The sequence below is a fragment of the Sphaeramia orbicularis genome, chromosome 12 (genome assembly GCF_902148855.1).
Source record: "Sphaeramia orbicularis chromosome 12, fSphaOr1.1, whole genome shotgun sequence".
Lineage (NCBI taxonomy): Eukaryota > Metazoa > Chordata > Actinopteri > Kurtiformes > Apogonidae > Sphaeramia > Sphaeramia orbicularis.
The window spans coordinates 75,804,894-75,818,108 of record NC_043968.1 but is presented as its reverse complement, the minus strand read 5'-3'; the positions used below and the strand labels follow the sequence as shown (position 1 = coordinate 75,818,108).

Here is a 13,215-nt window from a genome sequence, read left to right as displayed (position 1 = left end):
ATCTTATCTTATCTTATCTTATCTTATCTTATCTTATCTTAATTTAACTTAACTTAACTTAACTTACTCTATCTTATCTTAACTTACCCTATCTTATCTTAACTTAACTTACCCTGTCTTATCTTATCTTATCTTATCTTATCTTATCTTATCTTATCTTATCTTATCTTATCTTATCTTAACTTAACTTACCTTATCTTATCTTATTTTATCTTAACTTACTCTATCTTATCTTATCTTATCTTATCTTATCTTATCTTATCTTATCTTATCTTATCTTATCTTAACTTACTCTATTTTATCTTAACTTACCCTATCTTATCTTAACTTATCTTATCTTATCTTATCTTATCTTATCTTATCTTATCTTATCTTATCTTATCTTATCTTATCTTATCTTACCTTATATATTTACCCAGGTCTAGGTGTTTGTAGCATGAAAAAAGATAAAATATTAAATAAAAATGAAAATATACAAAAGCTAAATAGAATAGATAAAAAAGAAAATCTACAATAAAATATGCTAAAAGATATTAAAATACACCTCTGAATATGTACAATATTGCACAATATACAGCAACAGTTAAAGTGCATGTACATAAACAGCAGCAACAGTTTACAGCTGGAAATAAAAACACTAGTGATTTAAGCAGCATCATGACCTATTGTTAAGCCTTTATAGTTCACTCATAGAAATATTCTGAAGTTCAAAATTTCAACCTTAGTATGTTATCAGAGGACAAGACTTTATTACGGTTGTGAAATTTTACAATATCTTTTATTGTCACGTAGAAAATCAAGGTGAATGAAGTTACCGTATTTGGATCCTTGCCCATAACTGGTAGAAAAAAAAAAAATCCAAAAAGTAAATATAAAAAATACAGGAAAAACACATTTAAGGTGAAAGGAACATGTATTTTAGAACATTAGAACATCACATTTATAACATTAGACCCCCATGCGTGCTGATCCCGCCCCCTGTCCACATCCACACAATCCCTTTGAACATCATTCCTTACATTAGTACCAGTACTTCATGGTACCGAACAAAGCAGGTCCACTCACTGTTCATGCAGAGGTGGACCTTACAGACCCTGGAGACCACACTGGACCTGAGATTGGGGACTCACTGTCCTCACTGGAACTGTTACTGTCACTGTCTTGTAATGTATGTGGAAATGACCAAAAATAGTCACTTGCCTGATAAAGGGTTAAGATGGACATATATATATATATATATGTATATATATATATATATATATATATATATATATGTATATATGTATATATATGTATAAATAAATAAATAAATAAATAAATATATATATATATATATATATATATACACACACATACATATATATATATATATATATATATACACACACACATACATATATATATATATATATATATATATATATATATATATATATATATATATATATATATATATATATATATATATATATGTATGGGTGCTTCTATGAAACTGGGTTTATTTTGGTATCGGGCACTTTTCCATCTTTTTAGACCCAATGATAAAAGGTAAATGTAGACATATATCTCCCCAGGATGGACCTAATGATGACCTCAGATAAATGCAAAAAAATGATCCTCTTGCTCTGAGCCATCCCATAATTAAATTAATTTTTAATAAAATATTGGGTCCAAAAATAGGACCCAAATATGGACATTAAATCTCTCTATGTGTCAGTGCATTAGATGTGAAAACATGTGTGTAAATGGTCTTCTATAGACTATAAATAAAGACACTGTGTTAAATGTGTCAATCCTAGTGGTTTTTCTAATCCATGCATGTGGGTTTTTCATCAATCTCAGTCTCATTCCAGGTTTGGTGTGGAACCCATCGTGTCCACTGGTGTTACATGCAGAACCTACCCAGTTAAACACATATAAATTGCAAATGATTTTGCAACAGCAGTCATTTTTGTGAAACACTCTGCCTTGGATAATTAGTTCAATTCCCAGAATGCACCTGTGAGAGAATAAAGAGATATTCAAAAAGATAGTAGCGCGTAATTTTCGTGTCTTTTGACCATATTACATGTAGATTTTTGTATTAAATATAATCTAAAGTAATATAACTAGAAAAGCACTCGGAGAGCGCAGACCTCCGCCAATGCAGATCAGTGCCCCCCCCCCAATCACCACCAAAATTTAATCATTTGTTCCTTGTGCTAGTATCAACATTTCCTGAAATTTCCATCCATATCCGTCCATAACTTTCTGAGTTATGTTGCACACAGACAGACAGACAGACAGACAGACAGAACAAAACATAACCTTCTTTGCGGAGGTAAAAATGTGTTTTATCTGACAAATAGTTTCTTTTATCTCAGTAAATATTTATTTTTTAAAATAGACCCAAAGTGCTTCCAAACTTGTGCCATAACCTCTCCAATATTTAATTAAAAATTCATTAATTATGGGATGGCTCAGAGCGGGAGGATAATTTTTTTGCATTTATCTTTGTACATCTGGTTTGAATTTTTAGCCCCTCTGTCCTGTTCTTAGGACCAGTTTCATAGAAGCACCCAAATAAATAAATAAATAAATGTGCGTGTGTGTGTGTGTGTGTGTGTGTGTATATATATATATTTTTTTTTTCTGTCCTCTGATTCCATTTCCTTCTGACATCCCCCTTCACCTCTATGTCACTGCTTCTCTTTTCCTGTCCATCCCTCTCTCTCTCTCTCTCTCTCTCTCTCTCTCAGCTGCTCCTCCCAGCTGTTCAATCACACATGGCTCTGGCCTAAAAAAGAAAAGGAGGGAGGGGACAAATGGGAGGGGAGCGCAAAAGACTGAGCGGGTGATAGAGAGAGAGAGTGAGTGAGTGTGAGTGTGTGTGAGGCACATGGCCAGTGACTGAGATCTGTGCTTTGCTCTCAGTGTGAGCTCCTTGTCCCACTGTCTCCTGTCTCCTGTTGGATTACTGCTGAGGAAGGACCTTGTCTGGATACTCCTACTCCTCTCTCCTTCTTTCTCTTCCCTCTATCTTCCACCTCCCTTCCCTCTCTGCCTCTTTTTTTTTTTAAAAATCTCTTCACTGAGGGGACTCCGGCTCCCTGTCCTCCCAAATCTCACCTCTCTTTCTCCTTTCACTCCCCCCTCTCCCCTGCCTTCCCCCTCAGGATGTCGTGTGAGGAGGCTCAGCTCCACAAAGAGCGGCTGCAGGCCTTGGCGGTAAGTCCAGCTGTCTTTAAACTGTCTCCTCTGCTCATCTTCTCATGTTCCTTTTGCTTTCTGCCCGTCTGTATTTGAACAGTGACTTAGAACAGGAGCGCTTACACGTCCGTCAGACGCAGGACTTCAGCTCTTTTCGTCACAGAAACATCTCACCTCACTGTCTGGCACCTCAGAGTTGTATTTTCGCATTCCACTTCAAATCCAGACCCTTGTATGTATGCAGAGTCTGACTGTAATTTAGCCTCATATTGATGTAAAATAACTAAACGCCTCATCAGTGAGACTCTACAGCTACACACAGTTGTAAATCTCAGTTAGATCAATTGTTTTGGACAAGTTTAGAAATGTATTCAGAGCCTCACTCCATACCAAAGTTCAAGTTTATTGAACTTTCGAGTGACGTCAGTAGAAGTATGGCTGGGACATTGCACTTGCACACTGGCCGTATTCATTCATTCAACCTTTAATTCAGTTCACACGAGCCCTGTGTAAGTAGATTGTAAACGCTCCATAAAAGACATAATAATGCTAAAAACAGCCAAGGTAATTCACATGCAGTTTGCCTCATTTACACATTTGCATTCAGTACAAGTTTGCATTACACAAGAGACCAAAGTGCCACATAAAACAAATGTGCAATAAATCGAAAGCACTGTTAAAAGTGTAAAAGTAGAAGGTAAAAAGTTAACCTTGAAGTGGAAGTTAAGAGTAGATGAACAAAAACAGCTGAACACTATAGTCCACAAAAATGTATTTAACCTTCAAACACAAATAAACTCTGCAGTTCCAACGTGCTGAATAACTAACCACTAATCCTGTGAATGTACTTTAAACATCAGGTAAAGTGAAGGTTCTCAGCTTTTCAGTAACACCAGTGTCTCAGAGGTTCTGTGGTGAACATGATTAACACTGACACGTTCTGCAGCACTGATTCATCGACAGGTTTTCCTTCCTTTGAGCCAATGAGCGCAACTTTCTCAGAAAAAGCTTACCATAAACAAAATGTATTTGGAAGTTCCAGCATTATAACCAGATAAATAAGTACAACTTTACACAGCCCCTCGTAATAGTGATGTCCCGATCTGGATTTTTTTTGCTTCCGATCCGATTTTTTTACGATTAGTTTTGCTGATGTTGATCCGATACCGACTTTTTACAATAAAGTTTTGATTTAAACTTGGAGTCATTATTTATAGGTTATTAAGCTATGATTTTACTTGAGATCACAATTGGGCTGAATGTGGAACCTGAACTAAAACAACTATAGTCGCTTTTCCATTGACCCTCAAATTGCGCAAATATAACTTGCGCATAAAAATTTACCGAATGGAAAAAATGACAATTTCACCAAAAGTCTCATTTTTCCATTAAAAGTTTTTGCGCTGGCAAGAGGTGGTTTTTCAGGTGTAGCGTGAATGGTATATCACGCAAAACTACAATGGAAAGACGTTTTTTTGCAACTAGAGTCAGGTGAATTAAAAAAATGGATGTTGACGGATGTTACAACAAGCGAAGAAGAAGAAGAAACATGTATGTGTGGACACACCAGGAAACCCAATCATTTTTAAATTTAGTACAAGCTAGAGGGGTAATATATAATAATAATGAATATATCTGTAAATCAACACCATATTTACATTTGTCCCCATGTTTATGGAATGATTTCTTGTGTCATCTCGTGATAATAAATAAACAAATCATCGCATTTGTGATTTAATGGAAAAAACGATATTAAGCACTTCTGTTTTTTCGAGATTGAGTAAATATCGGTAAAGTTTTGCGCAGATGTCCAATGGAAAAGCAACTTGTGACACCTTTGACTCTTAATAACTTCAGTATAATTTTTGCACTTTCCAAATTCATACTGTGGGAAAAATTAGAATCTTTGGCTGACTGGTTTTGGTCCGCGGGCCGTATGTTTGCCACTGCTGTAGCACGCTTATGGACAGGTCCGTCCAGGGATTATATGGGGGTGCATTCCGTTCCATTCCATATGTTTGTGATGTGCAGATCAGCAGGTTACTTATGGGTTGGGTTGGGCCAGGTCAAAAGAACGTCAATTTATTTGCGGGTTGGATCAGGTCAAATAATTCCATAAAAGCCCAGCGGGTTGAAAAAAACCCAACTCGCGCATCACTGCTGGACCATAAAGTAAAAGTGAAACCTGTAGACGTTTTGCTAATTCCTCTAAGCGTCCTGCTGTTGTGCAGCTAATTTTCCTTTTCCCTACCTTTGGAAACTTTAATTTGAGGGAGCAGGACTTGTGTTTACCCCCTTCCCCCCGCCCCAGAACCAGTTCCGATCTCAAAAAAACATGCCGGACCTGTAGATTGGATCGGGACGTCCCTACCTGGTACTTGAATTTAAATGACTATTATTTATGTTGCTGCTACAATTATTAACCCCTAAAGTCCTAGAATTACATTTGTGGTAACATCCACTTGATTTCCTCTCTATATTTGACCTTTCCAAAGTGGCCTAAGTACCATTTATTATTATATTTTCCTCTGCGGTTTGTATTTTTAAACGAAAATTAAGTATTTTTTTATATTTGACTAACTGACCGTGTAGATGCTCAGCGTTCATTTAAAGATTATTATATCAGAACAGAGACAACTGAAGATTTATGATTATTAATTTACCGTAAAAACAAATGTCTACAACCACTGTCATTTAAGATAAGATCAAATAAGATAAGATAAGACCTTACTGATCCCACCATGAGCAGCAACTACAAAAATAAAGTGCAGGGAAGATATAAAAAAGAAAATTTGAAAAGAAAAAAAAACTATTGTACATATTTGTCAAACTACATACTGTAGGTTTTATTGATGAATCAATGTTGCAGAAGATGACTACTTTTCCATGTTTACTACAAAGCCTGTGAACGTCCAAATGTGTCGTATCTGATACCAGTGAAAAACTGAAAAAGTGCCTTTTACTTGAGTTATTTAAACCTTTCATGCATGAATTATTAGAACCTTTGTTGTGATCTTTTCTTGAGTGTTTTTATTCCTCATTAGGCATGAAAAAACAATGCAATTGAGTTTTTTTTTCATGGATTTACAAAAATGTCCACTTGGCTACACCATGCATGTTATTCTTGAAGCACCTAAACATGTATTTAAAACCCAATATCAGAAAGTGATATGAAAACAATGAAATAAAAACATTTTTAATGCTGCTAATCAAATGTTTTCTCACATTTTAACATACTCTAATACTAATTATGTCTCACTTGATTGATTGATTTGATTGATTGAGTGATTGATTTCGAATATGAATGTCAAAACAGAAGAAAATAAATAAACAAAACACTTAAACATAAGATAAGACATATAAAGCATATTCGAAAAGGAGTGAGAAGAAGCATAACTTATAAACTCCTCTTCTTCTTAAATAATTATTAACAGTAATAATCTTCCTAGTTCATGGAGATAATATGCAAAAAAAACCCCAGACATTTAAAAAAAAAAAAAAAAAAGACAAAAAAAATGTTAATTACAATCTAACAATTAACAGTTGATTTACACTCAAACATGTCACTGCAGATCAGGTTTATCAAGAACAGCAAAGTTACAGTAATGGTGTGAATGTCAGTGTATGAGATGGTGCAGAAGTGTCCACTGTGTCGGCTGATTATGCAACTAAAACAAACAAAAAAAAAACGTGAATATACAAGAGAACAGCTGTGGAATAACTGTCCACTGGAGTGAACACTATGCATGAAAGGGTTAACTGTGTTGATAGGATTAGTGTATAAAAAGTTGTTAAACATTTCAGATCCGTAGATTCCAGTCCCTGCCAACTACTGCTCCCATCAGTCGGTCACATATTGGAACCTTTACGTGTTCTGTTTGCTGGTACATTCTAATATATGTTAACAAACTCCATGGCTCCAAACCCTCTGTGCATGCCATCTTGTTTTGATCATTCAGATTACATCCAACATATTCAGATTACTTCCTAATTTGCATTATGACATCATCGCCTCCTACACCCATTTTCGTCACATGAAACAAAGTGTGTGTTGTTGCAGCGGTTGTACTCCCTCCTCTCCCTCACCAGCCTACTTCTTTTTTTTTTTTCTTCCTTTTTTTTTTGCGCTGCTGCTGTTCATGTCACCTTTCATCTCCTTCCATCTCTCTTTTTTTTTTTCTATAAAGGAAACCAAGTCAGTGGAAAGTTGGTTGAAAAGCAGATCAATTTTCTTCCTTGTTCTGCAGCTGTCTGAGGGTTTTTAAGTGTATCTGCTCTCCAAGGTAGTGGGATCTCAGCAGCGAGGTGGTCTGCGATGCGTTTGGATACTTATTGTTGTTCTGTTCCTGGATCAGGGAGCAGCAGCAGCTTCTGTCGAAATGTTTGGCTCGGTTGCTGATAGGACTTTCAGAGCAACAGTTAGACCGGGGTTCGCTGCCTGGGACTAAATTTGGCGCCAGCAAGGAACCACAGCATACCACACACACACTCCGACGCACAGAAACACAAGGACACACACACACACTTTCAAATACGCAAGTGGGGGGAACAGCGGCAGCAGATGGAGAAACTATTTTGGCCACGTTGAAACATGGCAGCCATACCAGGCTGTTAGTCACTTATGTGAAGAAAGAGAGTGGAAAGTTCTCATGATGTGAACAGGAGAGAATAAGTGTTTATGTTTCTGGTGTCAGTTTTACATGCGCGCTTTGGAAAATGTCACAAAATCATTATCATTGTCGACTAAGCTGAAAAGTCTGATCACTTCTGGACCCCTAATCTCATCAATGCATTTATTTAACCCTTTCATGCACGAATTATGAGAAGCTTAATCAAAATTTTTTCCTGAGTGTTTTTATTCCTCTTTAGGCATGAAAAAAAAAAAAACCAAAAAAACAATGCGATTAAAAATTTTCTTCTGAAAAATAAATAATAATAATTATTAAAAATAATAATAATAATAATAATTTTTTAAAAAATTTAAAAATACATAAAAAAAAAAATAATGAAAAAAACAAAACAAAACTATTTTTCATGAAGTTGCAAAAATGTCCACTCAGCTGGACACCACATGTTTAATTTTTGACGCACAGAAACATGTATTTACTGATAAATTGTGTGAAAACTATGGGGAGGGCTTGTGATTCTGGGGCTTTATGCTCAGGAGAGATTTACATAATGTTACCAATTCATGCCAGAAAAGATATGTAGTGTCTTAAAACTTTAATAAAGATATGTGTAAAAAAACGACAACAACAACAAAAAGAAAAACAAAATCCATGAATATACAAGAGAACAGCTGTAGAATAGCTGTCCACTGTACTGACCAGTGTGCATGAAAGGGTTAATTGGTATAGTATGGTACGGTAAAGATTAGGGATGTGTATTAGCAAGAATTTGGCGATACGAAATAAATCAGCAGGGTTCTAACACATTTGTAGTTAAAGAAATGTCAACACAACATATTTAGCATATCTGACCCTTTAATTTTCGTAATTTTAGGGGAATCTGGGCTTCCCTTGCAGTCTGTGAGAAATCGCCTCTGCAGCCTGTATGTTTGACACCCCTGATCTACATGGTCATCAAATGAACCCATAAAGACCCAAACTGCCACTGGTGACCAAAACCATCCACTGATGTAAAATGTTTTACAACTGGTGTTCAATTAATCCTATCAATATATGTAAATAATTGGTGTAAAACACAGCCATTTACTCGTAACCCTAACCAGAACTGTTTACCTTACCTTCAACCTGATGGTAACCTTCAAATAAGTGGAAAGTCTTAACCAGTAACTCATTTCTCATCTGTGCTTCAGCTCGTATTTTAGCTCCAGAGATGGAATAAATGGCTGGACAAAATATGCATTTGCAGAGAAGGCCATACATGTAAACACAGAATACAATCAGTGTTACAGTTTTCAGTGGAACCTGTTTATATTTACTGATATTAACCCATGAAGACCCAAACATCCACCGTTGACCAAAAGTATCTACTCATCTAAACTGTTCATCCACAAATCCTATCAGTACATGTAAATAATTGGTGTAAAATACAGTTATTCATCTTTTCATGGTCATCAGATATGACCCATTTGGATGTTCAGAGGCTCCGTAGTTACCGTGGAAACACCGTCATCTTCTACAACATTGATTCACCAGTAAAACCCATGGAGTTGGATCAATGACAGTGGATGGACACACTGGGTTTATATACGGAGTTAATGATATCTTTGATGAGAAAGTCACATTTTCTTCAGTTTTCTCTGTTTTTGATGTAATAACCCTCAACTTTAATCTGAGCTTTAATTAACATCTACATGATCAGTGAATTAAATGTAGGAAAATATATGGAAGTAAATCTGTCTCATCAGATTTTGAATTATAAAAGCCATTGAATTTCTAGCACAATTTTTTTTTTGCACTGAAATTAAATATCGGATTTTTTTTTGCACTGAAATTAAGTATCTGAATTTTTTTTTGCACTGAAATTCAATATCTAATTTTTTTTGCACTGAAATTAAGTATCTGACTTTTTTTTTTGCACTGAAATTAAGTATCTGAATTTTTTTTGCACTGAAATTAAGTACCTGAAATTTTTTTTTGCACTGAAATTAAGTATCCGAAAATTTTTTTTGCACTGAAATTAAGTACCTGAAATTTTTTGCACTGAAATTAAATATCTGATTTTTTTTTTGCACTGAAATTAAGTATCTGACTTTTTTTTTTGCACTGAAATTAAGTATCTGACTTTTTTTTTTGCACTGAAATTAAGTATCTGACTTTTTTTGCACTGAAATTAAGTATCTGATTTTTTTTTTGCACTGAAATTAAATATCTGATTTTTTTTTTGCACTGAAATTAAGTATCTGAATTTTTTTTTTGCACTGAAATTAAGTATCTGACTTTTTTTTTTGCACTGAAATTAAGTATCTGGATTTTTTTTGCTCTGAAACTAAGTATCTGAATTGTTTGTCTCTCAATTTTACTATGTTGATAAATTTAGAATAAAAAAATTCAGAAGCAAAAAATTCAGTTGCAAAAATTCAGATGCAAAAAATTCAGACGCCAACAATTCCAATCAAACATCTGGGACACCTAGTATAAACAATGATTTGATCTCAAGTCGAACTGACAGCCAGCGAATCAAGTTAGGTTAGGTTGGTCATGTGACGCTGAAAAAATTCAGATACTTAATTTCAGTGCAAAAAAAATTCAGTACTAGAAATTCAGTGGCTTTTAGAATTCAAAATTTGATGAGGCAGATTTACTTCCATAAAAATACATGATTTTCATTGAATAAATGCAAAATACAGAGGATAATATTATAATAAATGGTGATAAATCACTTAAATAGATAGAAAAATTTAGTTGGGAACTGACACAAAAGTAGCACTGGGTCTTTATGGGTTAAAAAAAAGAAAATAATGCATTTAGCAAAAATGCAGAGGATATGAGTATAATGAATAGTGACAGATTGTGTAGGAAAGGTAAATGTACAAAAAAAAGTTGTCAAATTCTAGCTCTTTAAGGGTTAACTGAGGGTTTGGTGTACATCGACAAGGAAAAAGTAAGGTATTGTGGTGTGAATTTTGTTCTTTTTTTTCTTTTAGTGCATCTTGAACCTTATTTCTGTCCTTGGAACCATTAAAGCTCCCAGTGAAAGGATGTTACCTGAACACCACAGAGTAAACACCGCTTAGTATCTCTATCCGACTACAAGAGCCAAGAGATTTTACACATAAGATCCAGTGTCAAATAGAAATAAATCATCTGAGCTACTTTGTCTCATCCAAATGAGCTTCTGTCTTGTCTCAGCTCGTGCTTGTGTACACTTCATCAACGACAATCAACGGCACTAATAGCTTTTAAGCTCCTCAGTGTACTTAAATAGACGAGGGTTACTATTACACTAATAGTACTGACAACTATCTGAGTCAGCTAAGCACTCGCTGTAAGCCGCTAGCAGAGCCAAGCACTTCAGGTCCAGAGTAAATACAGAAGCTTCCAAAAATGTCTCACCGGGCGGATGAAAGGTTTTAGCAAACCTCTTTCTGGCTGTCACTGTTGTGTTATCGCAGGCGAAGATGGGCTCAGAAAACGCATGGAATGGTTGATCAGTAGCTACAGCGTTATGATAATTCACAAGCACTTTTGCATGATTTGTCAGAAAAATGTCCAAACAACAGTAGCTGCAGGTTGACAGATCTGACAGTTCTTTAGATCCTTCCCAGCCAGCATGTCCTTGTGGGCCCCAGAAGGGTTACATCTGGGCTGCATATAAGGGTCCCATTTGGGTTTGTCTGCAGTTTCCATGGTGGCCCCCACATGTGTTTGCCCATATCAGAATCAGAATTAGAGACCTGAATATCTCATATTATTTATTCTTCACACTATTTCATCCCACGACATATATCTTTCACGTCATTTGCAATACTTCTCATGTTATTTGTACCACTTAAATTCTACAGGGTGGGGAAGCAAAATGTACAATATTTTGAGGCAGGGATTGAAAGACAGTGTATGACCAATTAGTTTATTGAAAGTCATGAGAATTTATTTGCCACAAGAAAATTGACGTAATAGAAAATGTTTTTATTCTATGTGTCCTCCTTCTTTCTCAATATCTGCCTTCACACGCTTCCTGAAACTTGCGCAAGTGTTCCTCAAATATTCGGGTGACAACTTCTCCCATTCTTCTTTAATAGTATCTTTAAGAAAGTCCACATTGCTGTGTGATGTTCTATTGGTAGCATGTTCTAAAACGCCCCAAATAGCAGAATCCAGAGGGTTTAGATCTGGGCTAGAAGGCGGCCATAAACATGATTCCCAAAAATTGCTAAAGTTGGATTTGTTGCTGTTGTCAACAAGTGTTTTGGTGTTCTTGTGTAAGATTTTAACTTCAAATCATATTTTACTGCATTTCTAACGGTCTTGTTGTCTACCTCAAGGTCAATTGCCATTTTTCTCATGGATTTGGTTGGATCCTTTAGGATTTTGGATTTGAGAGCTTTAATAAAAGCTTTGGTACGTTTTTTGTTGCTTCTTCCACTTCCAGACTTTCTCGTAATAGCTTTGCTCATAGTCATTCTCTTCTTTCCATTATAAACAGTCTTTATGGACACTCCAACTATTTTTGAAATCTCCTTTGGTGTGACGAGTGCATTCAGCAAATCACACACTCTTTGACGTTTGCTTTCCTGATTACTCATATGGGCAAAAGTTTCTGAAAAGGTATGGATAATAGTGTTAGGTATGATTATGACATCAATATATGTTTGGTTTCAAAACAATTGACGTAGTGCCTGCTGAGAAAAAACAACTTAAATGTTCAGTGTAAATTTTGCTTCCCCACCCTGTATGTTTTACAAATATCTTAGTTTGCAATACTTTTTATTTTTTTAATGTAAATAACTCAGTGGTGATTTCTCATAGACTGCAAGGGAAGCCCGGCTACCCTTAAAATTATGAAAATTAAATGGTCAAATATGTACAGTTGTGTTGACATTTCACTGACTACAAATGTGCTAGAACACGTTCATCTCAAAGGCGAGCTCGTTCAGAATCAGCTTTATCACATATCAACGGACTCGATGTTGTTCACTTTCATACATTCCCTTTGTGCTGTTTTCTCATTCGATCTCTGCTCAGTGTATTTGTCCGTAGACGCTCAGCGTCCATGCACTTCAATGGGACTGAGTGGAACAGTTTTTTTCATTGCCTCAAAACTGGACGGCAATTGGATACATGCCACAATGTTGTCCCGCCCCCAGACGCTCGGCGTCACTGGGGGTGAATGGAGCTGTGGGCGGAGCTCGGCTGGGCTGGATGCCGGGCTCCCACGTGCTGATTGGAGAATCAGTCGAAAGGATGAATCCAGTTTGATTGACAGCTATTTTGAGATCTACTCCTTCACTTGACAGAGTTCAGTTTAATACCGTCGCACATTCTGCTGTGAAATCGAGAGAGAAACCACTACAAAATTACGTGTTCATTTCTTGCACTGTAAATACACAAATATACAAAT

The 13,215-nt window shown here is 35.8% G+C and overlaps 1 protein-coding gene across 1 annotated transcript in view; it reads left to right on the top strand.

Annotated features, from left to right (window-relative positions):
- The window catches only part of palm2akap2 (PALM2 and AKAP2 fusion), a 215,327-nt gene that overhangs the window by 25,671 nt on the left and 176,441 nt on the right, over nucleotides 1-13,215 (top strand). Inside the window, exon 2 of the mRNA XM_030150443.1 lies at nucleotides 3,156-3,207. Coding sequence (XP_030006303.1) covers nucleotides 3,156-3,207 — 52 coding nt within the window. The remainder of the gene's footprint in view (nucleotides 1-3,155; nucleotides 3,208-13,215) is intronic.